Here is a 14181-nt window from a genome sequence, read left to right as displayed (position 1 = left end):
ACGCCGCGCCGCCCGATAGGCAGAGGCACTCGCTCGCCCGCAGCCGGGGGGCGCAGCGGAGACACAAAAGTGCGGCCGGCGGCCCGGTGCGCGCCAATCGCGCGCGGGAGGGCGGCGGGGAGTGGGCGCCGGCCGGGCGCTGCGAGGCCGGGAGTCCCTGCGCACACAGCCCCGCGCGCTCCTCTCCCCGCGCCCGAACGGACGTGCGCGGCCTGGCGGGACGTCCCGCCTGCCCCGCCCCGTCCCGGGCGCGGAGGCTCCTGCAAAGATGATCCCTCGGTGCGTGCTGCTCTGCGTCCTCGCAGTGGCGCGAGCCGCGGACGAGCAGAGCCCGGAGGCGTCCCTGGCGGGGCCCAACGCCTCGCACTTCTTCTACTGGAACAACTATACCTTCTCCGACTGGCAGAACTTCGTGGGCCGGAGGCGCTACGGGGCCGAGTCCCAGAACCCCACGGTGAAAGCCCTGCTCATCATGGCTTACTCCTTCATCATCATCTTCTCGCTCTTTGGCAACGTCCTGGTCTGTCATGTCATCTTCAAGAACCAGCGGATGCACTCGGCCACCAGCCTCTTCATCGTCAACCTGGCCGTCGCCGACATAATGATCACGCTCCTCAACACCCCCTTCACTTTGGTGAGACCGCGAGGGCTGGACTGGCGCTCCGCTCTCTCCTCTCCCTGTCCTCCTCTCTCTTGCTGTCTCGATGTCTCTCATTTCCGTTTCTGTCTCTCTCTGCGTCCCTCTCCCTCTCTCCACCGATTTCTCTCCTCATTTCCCTGCCGGTCCCCCTCTTCTGCCTGTCTTCCTGTCTTCATCTTTCTTAGTCTCCTCTCTCTTGCCCTCTCATCTCTCATTTCTCATCTCTCAACACTCCCCTCTGTTGGTCTGTCTCTTAGTGTGTCTGTCTCTGTCATTCTGTTTGTCTTTCTGCCTGTCTGTCTCTCGGGGGTCTGTCTCTCTTCTCTATCTCTCGGTGTCTTCATCTTTTTTTCCTCTCTGCTACTCTGTCTTTCTCTGTCTCTTGTCTCTCTCTCATCATTTTCTAAGCCAGCGCTTCTGCAGCTCGTGGCATTGGGGTCAGTGATTCGAGTGTCTGCAGCCAGCTGTGAACAAATGACCATTTCCTGTTTAATGTCACTGAGCATGAACCTGCTTGATGATGGTGCAGTAAATCAAAGCCCCTTGAAATTCCTAACAGCATAGACTGTTAGGTCAACTCCCTCCGCCTCCCAACCGGGAGGCGGTTAAATGTTCCAGCATGAGATGTCCCAGCATGAGATGCTGCTTTGCACCAAGCTGAAATATCAAACAGTTGCTAGTTGTTAATGGAACCATGAGTGAATTTTCCTAAACCACTTATTTAAATTGCATTTGCCTTCTGTGGTTTGACCGCAAAGTCTGTGTGTGAAGACTGTGTTGTGGAAGAGATGAGGGTTAGTTGGGCTTGGGCCCCAGAGCTGGGGCAGCCTGGGGGCATTCGCACAAGGGTGGTGGGTGAGCCCCCCTTCTCGCTCCCACAACCTCCACCGAGCCCTGACTGCTGGGCCTCAGTGGTGTCACTTCTCTCCCTCCGTGACTTGGGACTGTGGTGCTCATGGATGATTGAGACTGGGAGGGTTATGACCAAGTAATCATCATGACTGTTACACCTTGTATTTCTGCAGCATAAGTTACATTTTTCCAATTTCTGGAATAATCTTGTTGATACTTGAGTTATTACCAAACCATATCTGTTCATATCTCTTTCTCTTTCTTACACACACACAGACACACACACACTTGACCAGAAATAACAGACAAGCAAAAAGAAGAGGGTGAACTCCCACAGGCCTATCCACCTGTGTGAATGTCCTTCCAACCCTTATGTTTAAAAACTACATTTTCTCTCGTCCTCACTTATGAGAACTTCACTCACATTTTGCAGATAAGGAAACTAAGGCACAGAGAAGTTCAATGCCTTGTCCAAGGTCACTTGGCTGGTAATTGGCAGAGCCAGGATGAGAATTACTTCCCTTGACTCAAGTGCAGCCAGAGGTCTGTCCCCTAAGCCACTCAACTGGGACCTAGGAGGCAGGGCACCCTTGGACCACTAATCCAAACCATAGACTTCTCCTGCTCTCCTTCCTGCCTACATTTAATAGATTCCTGGTCACTCAGGATGTTCTGGGGACTAGCCAAGGACAAAGGGACTTCCAGATACCCCCCGCCCCCCCCCCACATACACATACACTACCCTCCCCACCCCTGCTGCCTTAAAGCACAGGACAATGCATCTCTGGCTCCTCCTGGATCCCCCTTGGCTTCTGACTTGACAATCTGCAGTGCTGGGGTTGGACTGGGCCACCCAAGATGGGAACTGGGAGGCCCCAGGGCATGGCCCTATGCTGCTGCCCAGAGCAGGATGCATGGCTGGATCTGCGGCAGACACAGGGCAGGTGGGGAGGGAGGCCAGGCTGCGGCTGAGAGCTGACAGCCCCTACCCGGAGGATGTCCTGCAAGAGAGGGGATGTCAAGGTCCTGAGAACCCAGCCCCCGCTCCCGGTTGATCCAAAGCAGCTTGGCCTTCAACCTGACCCATGCAACCATCCCAATCCAAATTCCTGTCAGAGCTTCCAAGGCTCTTGCAACCAGGGGCGGGTCTTCTAAGCCCTCAGCCAGGATCCTTGAAGGGGTAAGATGTCCTGCCCTTGGGCTGGTTGGTGACGATATCCTTCCTCCCTGGTCTCCCTTTCTGTCCACTTTACGTTCTACATCGGCATGAAATCCAGCTCTGGTCACTGAGAGAAAAGCAAACAGTTATTCACAACTCCCACGGCAGAGCTGTACACAGAATGTGGTGGAGCCTGGAGAAGGCGATCGTTTACTTTGACCTGCCAGAGTCCCGCGAGAGGCTCAAAGGAGACTTTTCAGGGCACGTGGCATTTCGAAGGGGCCAGGATAAGTAGGCATTTCCCAGGCCTAGATGAACGTTCATTGCAGACAGAGGGACCCGGGCGAACAAAGGCAAGGGTGTGCAAGTTCACGGTGTGTTGAGGGAACGCTGAGCGGTTCACTGTAGCTGGAGCAGCGGAGGCAGGAAGGCCAGCGGAGGAGCCAGCAGGGGAGGGGGAAGCCGAGGTGGCCAGAAGGAAAGGCTGGGGCAGGGCTGCGAGCGGGCCTGGGTGCTCGTAAGGCATCTGGCTGTCTCTTGAAGGCCATGATGATTCTAAGCAGGCATCTGATTTTTGATTAACAAAATGTTGTCAGCAGCGTGAAGGCTGAATTACAGGGGGACAGACTAGAGGACGAGGAAAGCTGTCTGGAGGCTATCATGGTCCAGATGAGACATGATGGGGGATTCCACTCGAGCCACGGCCTTGGGACTGAAGAAGAGGGGATGGATTTGAAAACCCTTCGAGGTAGCACTGGTTGGCTTTGGTGATTCATTGATTGTGGGAGGCGAGAAGTAGGAGTAGCTAAGGATTTCCTGCTCTGTAATGTTTCTGGGCTGTTCCACACTGCCTATTCCAGAGAGAGTAGTGTCCATGGTCTGCTGTCCCAGGTTCATGATCAGACCAGACATGTCCCTCATGACTCTCATCCACACATTCCAGCCAAACAGTTCCAACCCTTGTTCCCCAAACAGGTCCTGGGATTTCTGACCTAGTGCCAAGCGCTTTGTTCTTATCTCCCCATGGGCAAATCCTACCTATTCTTTAACGTTCATCTCAAATGTCTAATATGTTATAATAATGGCAGTTAATAGTGTTAAGTACTTGCTATGTACTAGGCACTGTCGTACCTGCTTTACCTGTGTTATCTGCTTTACGTGTGTTTGAGTTTCATAACAATCATGTGAACAAGGATTAGCCCCATTTTACAGGTGAGGAAAATGAGGCTCATTGGACCTAAGTGCCTTGCCCAAGGTGGCAGCTATCACTAGCAAATACTCTGCTGTAAATCACTAGGCAATATGCTTCCTCTCAAGCTGACCTGCTCTATTTCTTTTGGTGTCTTCTCTCGTTCTCTCTGCCTCAGCACACTCCCACCCCACCTGGTGGCCCTTTGTCTGGGCCTTCTGTAGGGCACTGACTACTTTCTGTCTTTCATCTGAGATACCTGAGTCATCCTCTGCCCACATTGGAAGCTCCTTGATCAGAATCAAGGCCTGATCTCTCTTGGACGTGGGACATTACTCATAGGAGCTCAGGAGCTGAGTGAGTGAGCAAATAGCCATGGAGGATGTGGGGTGAGGCTTAAGTCTGCTCCCTGGACCCCACATGCCCTGGGAGCTTGTCTTCTCTCCCTGCCCAGAGCCTGGTCCCTGCTCCCACCTCTGCAGGCCCCTGGGACTCCTTCCCAGATGACGTGTTGCAGGCCTGCTTAGCTAGGGTTCCAGAGCACAGCCCACGTGCTGTGTTGTGACTCTTCAGTGTGTCTCCTCCATGAGTCTGAACTCATATGAGCCAAAAATGAATTTTACTATTACCATAAAAATGGCTGCTATTTATTTCTAATCATCTTTCTAGCAATCTGCCAGATGTGTTCCACACTTTGTAGCATTTTTAAAGTTATTTTATTTTTAAATTTTTTATTCACTTACTTATTTTTTATTAAGTAGTTTTTTTTGTTGTTGTTTTGTCTGCGTTGGGTCTTCGTTGCTGCGCACGGGCTTTCTCTAGTTGCGGCGAGCGGGGGCTACTCTTTGTTGCTGTGCACAGGCTTCTCATTGCGGTGGCTTCTCTTTGTTGCACAGCACCGGCTCTAGAGTGCAGGCTCAGTAGTTGTGGCGCACAGGCTTAGTTGCTCCGCGGCATGTGGGAACTTCCTGGACCAGGGTTCAAACCCATGTCCCCTGCATTGGCAGGCGGATTCTTGACCACTGCGCCACCAGGGAAGTCCCTGTAGCCATTTTTTTTTTAAAGTTGATCCCTACAATAAGATACAAGGTAGAGATTTTTAAGCCTTTTTTGTGTGTGTAAATGAGTAAACTGAGGTTCAGAGAGGTTACCTACCTTGCCAAAGGTCACACAGCTAGAAAAGATTAGAGGTGGGAAATCTAACTCCAGAGCCCACGTCCTTCCCACGCTGTCCTGGCACTGAACAGGGCCCAGCCATAACAGCAGGGTCAGGGTTTGTTGAACTGAATGATAGAGAATGAGTCATGCTGGAGAAAAGCACACGCGACCCACAGTCCAGCAGCACAGAGGAAGAAGGAGGAGGGGAGAAGGCTCCTGTGGGATGCTCCTCAGAGACCACAGGGAGCGAGTGTCCGTGTCAAGGCCTGTCTGTCTCCTGATGTTTGTGGGCTCGTCTCTAGGTCCGCTTTGTGAACAGCACGTGGGTGTTCGGGAGAGGCATGTGCCACGTCAGCCGCTTCGCCCAGTACTGTTCCCTGCACGTCTCAGCCCTGACGCTGACAGCCATCGCCGTGGACCGCCACCAGGTGAGGGCACCCACCCCCCAATGCCCTGTCCTTTCCTCCCCGGCTTTGCTTTCCAGGGGGCTGAAGGCAGTGTTTTAGCCCATTTTTCAATGAGCATATTTGTCTCCTTATTGACCACTATGAGCATTAAGTTAGGCATATAGCCCCTTTGTGCTAAGGGCTGCAAAACATTATTCCACGTTTGTTTGCTCCAGTGAAGAATCACTGCTGGCATTTTGTGTGTCAGAAATGAATGAGTTTGTTTTGGGGGGGTTGTTGAAAAGCAGATCTGGAAAATCACAGATGAAAAGAGAGTGGCAAATGCAGGTCTGAGGCAAGGCTCCTGGCTGGGAGATGAGATGGATATTTCTGGACCCAGGTTGTTGAAGAGGTAAACAAGCTGGAGGGGGGCAGGCAGGTGGCAGGCGCAGGTGTCGGGTGGGGTAGGGAGGCCCAGCTCACTGTCCTGCTCCATCGGATTCACATGGGTCGATATGGTGAAGGGACCTGGAAAGGACCTGAGGGTGCCCATCCTGGAGGAGGGTGACTCCACACAGGCGCCTCGCTCATGCTGACTCAATGAACCATTGTTGTACACTGGGTCTCTGCTGAGTCAAGGTGTGCAGGCTCAGGAAAGGGCATGCATAGCTTGCCCAAGATCACATGCCTGATGATTGATGAAGGTAGGAATAGGACTGAGGTCTGTCTGGCTCCAGGTTCATGCTCGGATCTCTAGAAGATCACTAGTCTGCTCTGAGAAGATGCAGGGGCACCCATAAGGCTGGTATCGTAAGGGCCACCAGGACAAAGAGAGAATTTATTCTAAGCAGCTCCAAGAGGTACAACAACGACCAAGGGATAGGAAGCTTCTAAGATACAGATTCAAAGATGCAGCTCAATATGAGGAAGAGTTTTCTAATAGAAGTGTCTGAAGGTGGACAAAGCTACCTGGGGAGGTGAGTTTCATGTCACCAGCCATATTTAAGCAAGGCTTGGATGAGCACTTGATAGGAATGTTTTAGAGGACATTCATGCATCTAATGGGGAATTGGACTTGGCAAACTTTGAGACCTCTTTAACCTTGAAATGCCGTCATTTTGGCATTTATGTTACAGACGTTTTGGTGCAAAGTGTGAAAAGGTTGCGTACATATATTTCCTGCCTTTTCTTAACCTTCTCCCCGAATTCAACAAGAGGGACTCTGGATCACCTTTACTTGGACTATACCCACCGCATTTAACACAGCTAACTGAGGGTTGACCCTTGGGCCAAAGGCACTTCTGAGGAGCAGGGGGCAAGTCTTGCCCACATTGGCCACACTGCTGTGACATATACCCACAAATGGGATCCCGTCGCAGAGTCTACAGGTTCTTCAAGTGTCCAGGGCCTCTGACTGAGGCTTCCACTCCCTTTATCAACCTGAACCACGATGGCGTGTGAGGGGCAAGGATGGCAAAGTCCAGAATGGAGATGTGCTGGGCAGCTTCTAAAGCCTAGTCCATTCCTCCCATAAAACCTTAAAAAATTGGAAGGAGACTTTGGGAGGACACAGCAGAATGTCCAGTGTGTCCTGGGATGGCATCCTGAGACAATGGCAGCTCTTTATGACCTCTTTCTGACCCGACTCACTATCCCCAAATGGCTTTTTCAAGAAATAATGATTCTAAACTTGCAACCTAAGTGTTCATCAACAGATGAATAGATAAAGGAAATGTGGTATATATATGTATAATGGAATACTACTCAGCCATAAAAAAGAATGAAATTTTGCCATGGATGGATTTGGAAGGCATTATACTAAGTGAAATAAATCAGCCGGAGAAAGACAGATACTGTGTGCTACCACTTATATGTGGAATCTAAAAAAATACAACAAACTAGTGAATATAACAGAAAAGGAGACCCACAGATATGGAGAACAAACTAGTGGTTACCAGTAGGAAGGGAATGGGAGAGGGGCAATATAGGGGTAGGAGATTAAGAGGTACAAGCTATAGCTTATTATAAAATAAGCTACAAGGATATGTTGTCCAACATGGGGAATATAGCCAATATTTTATAATAACTATAAATGGAGTATAACCTTTAAAAATTGTGAATCACTATATTGTACACCTGCAATTTATACATTATACATCAACTATACTTCAATAAAAAAAGGAATAATGATTCTAATCTTAAAATGAGGATGCTGTTAAATTCCCAAGTCTTTATTTAAACCTTTTAGGAGAATTGATTGGCATACAGTAGCAATCAATTCTAAGATGCTTTTCAGCCCAAAGCCTCTAACAATGGTTTAATTTGGGGCTTGGTAAAGCTGGGCCCCACTGCAATTTTAGAAATGGCTTTCAGAGACAATGCGGTGAACCCCCAAATAAAGGGCAATGCAGCTTCCCATGATAAGTGGTGAGAGTCTCCTCCCGACGTGTGTCGCCCTCAGACCCCTCGGAGCCCTTTGTAACTTAAAGGATCTGGAATCGTGGGCAGACGAGATGAGATCCTGAGGTGCCACGGCTGCTCCTGTGCCAGCCTTGCTGTGGGTGTCGTGGGAACAGACCTCCCCCTTCACCACTCCCCCACCCTCTCACTGCACCCGGCTTCTGCCACGCATGACCTGCAAGAGGCATTTTTTAAAAATTAATTAATTTATTTATTTTTGGCTGCGTTGGGTCTTCCTTGCTGTGCGCAGGCTTTCTCTAGTTGCGGCGAGCGGGGTCTTTTCTTCGTTGTGGAGCACGGGCTCTAGTTGTGTGGGCTTCAGTAGTTGCAGCACACAGGCTCAGTAGTTGTGGCGCACGGGCTTTGTTGCTCCGTGGCATGTGGGATCTTCCCGGACCAGGGCTTGAACCCATGTCCCCTGCATTGGCAGGTGGATTCTTTTTTTTTTGTGGTACGCCGGCCTCTCACTGTTGTGGCCTCTCCCGTTACGGAGCACAGGCTCCGGACGCGCAGGCTTAGCAGCCATGACTCACAGGCTTTGTTGCTCCGTGGCATGTGGGATCTTCCTGGACCGGGGCACGAACCCGCGTCCCCTGCATCGGCAGGCGGACTCTCAACCACTGCACCACCAGGGAAACCCCTGGCAGGTGGATTCTTAACCACTGCGCCACCAGGGAAGTCCTGCAAGGGGCATTTGAACTGCCTGGAGTCTCTGAGTCCAGATGACACCCTCTGTGTACCCCCGTGGGCTGGACGGTGTGGTGGTGCAGCTCAGGGGCTCGATAATGAGTTAAGGGGTGCTTGACTCTAAGTAGGACCTACCTGCCTCATTGTGACAAGTGAGCTGCATCGTCTGTATTTCTTAGTTGCTTCAAACTGTCTTCAGCCAGTGATGCCCGGTTTGCTTGTCTTCCAGGTCATCATGCATCCATTAAAACCCCGGATCTCAATCACAAAAGGTGTCACTTACATCGCAGTCATCTGGACCATGGCAACATTCTTTTCACTTCCACACGCTATCTGCCAGAAATTATTTACCTTCAAGTACAGGTGAGATAAACTAGTGGGAAGCAGCCTGGGGATCCGGAGAACCTTGACAGAGGGAAATCGGAGCCCCCTCTGAATCTCAGAGTTACCAGTACCTGCTGCGCTGAGCTGTTCTCTCTGTCTCCTTCCCATCCCGTTGCTTCCAGGCCTGTGCGTATCCTCTGCACTTTTTCTCATCTTTTCTTTGCAACACTTTTAGCTTCCTCTTTAGTCTCTGTCCCTTTGTCTGTAAGGTCAAGGCAACAGCAATCAGTTTCTGCCACTGGGGACAGGTACTAACCCAGACTGAGATTCAGAATCACCCAGGCCCTGTTTAAAACGGTGATGTTTAAATTCTCTCGCACAACCTACAAACATGTATATCTCTAAGTGTCTCAGGCAGGATGCTCTACCCACCTCCCCACTACCTCCCATCTATCATGTGCTTTGTCCTGTGCTCTCACAGAATGGAAAACACTGAGTGTCTTGAAATTTAAACACTCGTGTGTGCTGCTAGTCAGTTAAAGGTGATCTCCCCTGTTAGACTGTGAGGTTGGGGGGAGCTGGCCCCGTTTCTGATTTTGCCATCTTGGTGTCCCTAGCATCTATATTACTGTCTTCCCATCACAAGCTCTCTGGACGTGGTTACTGAATGAATGAATGAGATTCGAGTGATCTTCATCAGTTCATTGTTGTTTCAGCTGAAGTTCCATAGAAACAGATCCTGAGATAAAGGAAGGTACATGTGCCTGGGATTTTTAAGAAAGTGCTCCCGGGGTAATGGGTAAGGCAGTGGAGAAGCTGGACAGCAAATGGGGAGAGGCCAAGGGAGGGTGTGGTTTGCAGGGGGAGCTCTGGAGCAGACTGGTAACACACAGTTTGCCTGCTTTGAGCCAAGGGAGCTGGGCTTTTGTATTCCAGGCCTTCCTGGGGCAAATGGAGATACGTGGCCACTTCCGGCTCGTAATGGATCTGTGGAGAGTATCTTCAGTGGCCTTAGGGTAGTCCTAGGCCCCTAGAAGATCACGGCTGACAGCTGTGTGTTGTCGGGTGGGCCGGAGCTGGGGGCCTGGTGCTCCAGACCAGTAAAGGGGGTCTAGGGGGTGCACTGCTGGCAGGTCTTGCCACGTGCTGCCTCACCTGAGACATACATTTACATACACTCCTGTGACATAAGCGGGGTCCAGAGAACAAGCTCTGAAGGCCAATTTCAACTAATTTATAAAGTCTCTGTCCCCGAATTCTAGGCTATCGAATGAATCACATACCCACCCCTTCCCAGCATTCAGACTCCCCAGCTGCCTTCATATATGGAAGGCTATTTCTTTCTTCTGCTAATAAAAGTGAAGAGAGTTTTCTTTCTTTCACTAGTGATGGCCCGCTGCACCTATAACAAGATCAACAAGCTACATGGTATGATGGAAAAAAAAGAAGCAATTTTGAGTTGCTGCTCAGAGATTTTACAGTACGAAAACCCTGCTCGCACCCAGAGTCTGGACATTTAGATAAAGACCCGAGCTTAGGATTCCTGCCACAAGTTCCTGCCTTGCTTTTCCCGGGGCTTTTTTTATTTTTTTAATTATTTTTATTTATTTATTTATTTGGCTGCATTGGGTCTTCGTTGCGGTGTGCGGGCTTCTCATTGCGGTGGCTTCTCTTGTTGCAGAACACGGGCTCTAGGCACACAGGCTTCAGTAGTTGTGGCTCACGGGCTCTAGAGCGCAGGCTCAGTAGTTGTGGCGCTCGGGCTTAGTTGCTCTGCGGCATGTGGAATCTTCCCGGACCAGGGCTCGAACCCGTGTCCCCTGCATTGGCAGGCGGATTCTCAACCACTGCGCCACCAGGGAAGCCCATCAGGGCATCTTTTAAAATGACCACTTGTGAAAAATTAGTGACCTCTGCCCCAACCACCTTATAAGCAACAGGTGCTTGCTACCCTGCTCTCTCTCTCTCTCCTGCTCACCTGTGACCGGGGAGGGAGGACTACCCCTCTCCTGGCTCATAGCGCCCCCGTTCTGGGATATAAGTAATAGTCTTGTGACTTCCATTGTGTGAGTGTATTGAAACTGCTCCTTCAATCAAAACGGCCCCTGGGTTTTCGCTTCCCCAAAGTGGAAGGAAGCTGCTGAGGGAGCTCCCTGCCACCTCATTCAGCAAATCATAATCTGCATATTCTTAACCCACCAGCTCTGGGTTTTCCAACATACACAGATGTCCCTAAAAAATTTCAAGAGGACTGGGTACATTCCATAGAAAATAAGTACTTTTTGTCTGAGTGGCTGAAGGTGTATGAGTTCAGGCATTGCCACTCACAGTCTCAAGACCCATTTCTTTGCCCCATTCCTTGGATCCCCTCTGGAATGGGAGTAGGTAGTACAATGGGAAATTCCAAGATTTCCTGAATCCATCAGGCTCCCAGGATGAGTTAATTCTAAGACTAGGAACACCAGTGTTGCATTCATTTATTGAACAAATATTTATTGGGTGTCTATTCTGGGCTAGGAATAATATAAAGTAAAGAGGACACAGAGTGATCTAGGTGTATTTCTCTTTTTTAAAAATTGAAGTATAGTTGATATACAATGTTGTGTTAGTTTCAGGTGTACAGTGAAGTGATTCAGTTATATATATATGTATATATATATATATATATATATATATAAGTGTGTGTGTGTGTGTGTGTATAAATTCTTTTTCAGATTCCTGTTGGTTATCTATTTTATATATTGTACTGTGTATATGTTATCCCAAACTCCCAGTTTATCCCTCCCCCCGACCTTTCCCCTTTGGTAACCATAAGTTCATTTTCTATGTCTGTGGGTCTATTTCTATTTTGTATATAAGTTCGTTTGTATCATTTTTTTTAGATTCTACCTGTAAAGCAATATCATATGATATTTGTCTTTCTCTGTCTGGCTTTCTTCACTTAGTATGATAATCTCTAGGTCCATCCATGCTGCAAATGGCATTATTTCATTTTTTTATGGCTAAGTAATATTCCACTGTATATATGTACCACATCTTCTTTATCCATTCATTTGTCGATGGACATTTAGGTGTATTTCTTACCTATATAGAATGCCCAGCCTAGTGGGAGAGCTGAAAATGTAATCAGATAATTAGGCTGCTCATCACATGTGCTGTAACAGACGGAGCCCAGTGGAGGGAGAGGCCAGTGGTTCCTGGGATGGGGCTTTTCCACGCTAATTTCACACCCTCCTTCTCTATCCCTCTCCCTCTCTGTCTCTCTCTCCCCTGCCCCCAGTGAGGACACTGTCCGCTCCTTGTGCCTGCCAGACTTCCCTGAGCCAGCCGACCTCTTCTGGAAGTACCTGGACTTGGCCACGTTCATCCTGCTTTACATTCTCCCCCTCCTCATCATCTCCGTGGCCTATGCCCGTGTGGCCAAGAAGCTGTGGTTGTGCAACACCATTGGGGATGTGACCACGGAGCAATACCTGGCCCTGCGGCGCAAGAAGAAGAAAACCATCAAGATGCTGATGCTGGTGGTGGTCCTCTTTGCCCTCTGCTGGTTCCCCCTCAACTGCTACGTCCTCCTCCTGTCCAGCAAGGTCATCCACACCAGTAATGCCGTCTACTTTGCCTTCCACTGGATCGCCATGAGCAGCACCTGTTACAACCCCTTCATCTACTGCTGGCTCAACGAGAACTTCAGGGTCGAGCTGAAGGCATTACTGCGCGTGTGCCAAAGGTTGCCCAAGCCTCAGGAGGAGCGGCCGCCCTCCCCGGTCCCCTCCTTCAGGGTGGCCTGGATGGAGAAAAGCAGTGGCCGCAGCGCTCCACTAGCCAACAGCCTCCTGCCCTCCTCCCAGCTCCAGTCTGGGAAGACAGACCTGTCCTCCGTGGAGCCTATTGTGGCAGTGACCTAGAGGAGGAGGGCAGGAAGGGCCGGGGGGCGGGGCTCTGTCTCCAGATGAGGCTGGGAAAGGGCCTGAGGGAGGACAAAGCCTGGGAAACAGCCTGTCCTCACACCGCTTCACATGCTGGAAGCAGCTCCTGAAGAAGCCCAAGGACGTTTGAGTGCCTAGGCAACTCTGCCCCGGCTCCTCGACCCATTAGATGGGAAAACGAAAAGACAACTCCCAGCTCGACACATGTTTGTGAATTCCTGTCTGAGACATGCTGGTTCCCTGAGCCAGGGGACCCAGGACAGCTTCAGCCCCCATGGGGGCTGAGTCAGTCAACTGCCTACACCTGTCAGGCAGCTGCCTTACAGCCCTCCCACCACTGAGCACCCATGAAGGACCCTTGAGTCAGACGTGGGGAGTGGCTGACCCAGATGCACAGCTGTGCTTGAGAAAGGTCCATTGGCCAATGAAAGGTCAGCGAGCCAGAGCCGGCGTGGAGGTGTGTATGCCTCGCTTTCTGAAGTCGCTGGAGCTGGCTGAGTCCCAGTTCTGTGGCGGCTCAACACGTGACAAGAAAAGACCGACTGGGTTCCTTAAAGAGGAATTACTGAGTTTCCTTAAAACAAAGAAAAACTATTATTGAAACTTTGGACATTCAGAAAAGCACAAAGAAGAAAATAAAAATCACCCCCTTCTCCCACCAACTTCTGATAAGTTCTGTCAAAATACTGTGGCTTTCTTTGCAGCTTCTTTCTGTGTGTGTGTGTGTGTGTGTGTGTGTGTGTGTGTGTGTGTCTATGATTTTCATTTCATGCTGAATTATACTTTTCCATTTAGAAGTAAGCAAGAAACTGGTCATAGCCGAGAACTCCTGAACCCCTCTCCCGGGAATAGTGTCCACCAAAAGAGTTCAAAGATGAGGTGTGAGAAGAGCCCAAGGGGAACACTGTCCCAGAGCAGACAGACTGCCTTCACCCTGCAGCCAGTGGTGGCAGGGGCCTGGCTGAAGGACCTCTCCTCGGATGGTGGCCATTATGATGAATCGGGAATAAAACTCATCCAGGAGGCATAATTCCTCCTCTCCTGCAAGCACACAGAACAAGAGGTGGTGAAATACTGCCCTGCTTTTGCAGGAGAGGAGGGAGCAGGCTTTCCAACATGCTGGAAATATCCATGCTTAGACACCTCATCCTCCCAAGCTGTCTAGTCAGGCCATTTCTCCTCCATGTCATCTGAATAATAAGGCTTCTTCACGCCAATTCTCACAAGGCGACTCACTGTCAACATCACTCTCTCACGTGTCACTTATCAAACCCTATGGCATCGCAATGGTCCTTAGTGACTCAATTTGCCAGAGAAATCTCATTCCAGAGACAATGAGTGTTTTCATCACCTTCCATCTGGCCCTGAGTGACTCACTGTGTCATCCAGAAGAGAGACGC

General features: G+C 50.2%; 1 protein-coding gene across 1 annotated transcript; it reads left to right on the top strand.

Moving 5' to 3' along the window:
* Nucleotides 1-268: 268 nt before the first annotated feature.
* Nucleotides 269-12760, top strand: GPR83 (G protein-coupled receptor 83; the record flags this gene model as incomplete). Its single annotated transcript, XM_081239607.1, has 4 exons — nucleotides 269-634; nucleotides 5301-5426; nucleotides 8761-8894; nucleotides 12136-12760. The coding sequence occupies 4 exons, from the start codon at nucleotides 269-271 to the stop codon at nucleotides 12758-12760; spliced, it is 1251 nt and encodes a 416-aa protein (XP_081095733.1).
* Between the last annotated feature and the right edge of the window lie 1421 nt (nucleotides 12761-14181).

Source organism: Mesoplodon bidens (assembly GCF_964165515.1).
Source record: "Mesoplodon bidens genome assembly, chromosome: 7".
Lineage (NCBI taxonomy): Eukaryota > Metazoa > Chordata > Mammalia > Artiodactyla > Ziphiidae > Mesoplodon > Mesoplodon bidens.
Note: the sequence above shows the minus strand (reverse complement) of the source record. Positions and strands in the feature narration are given on the sequence as shown.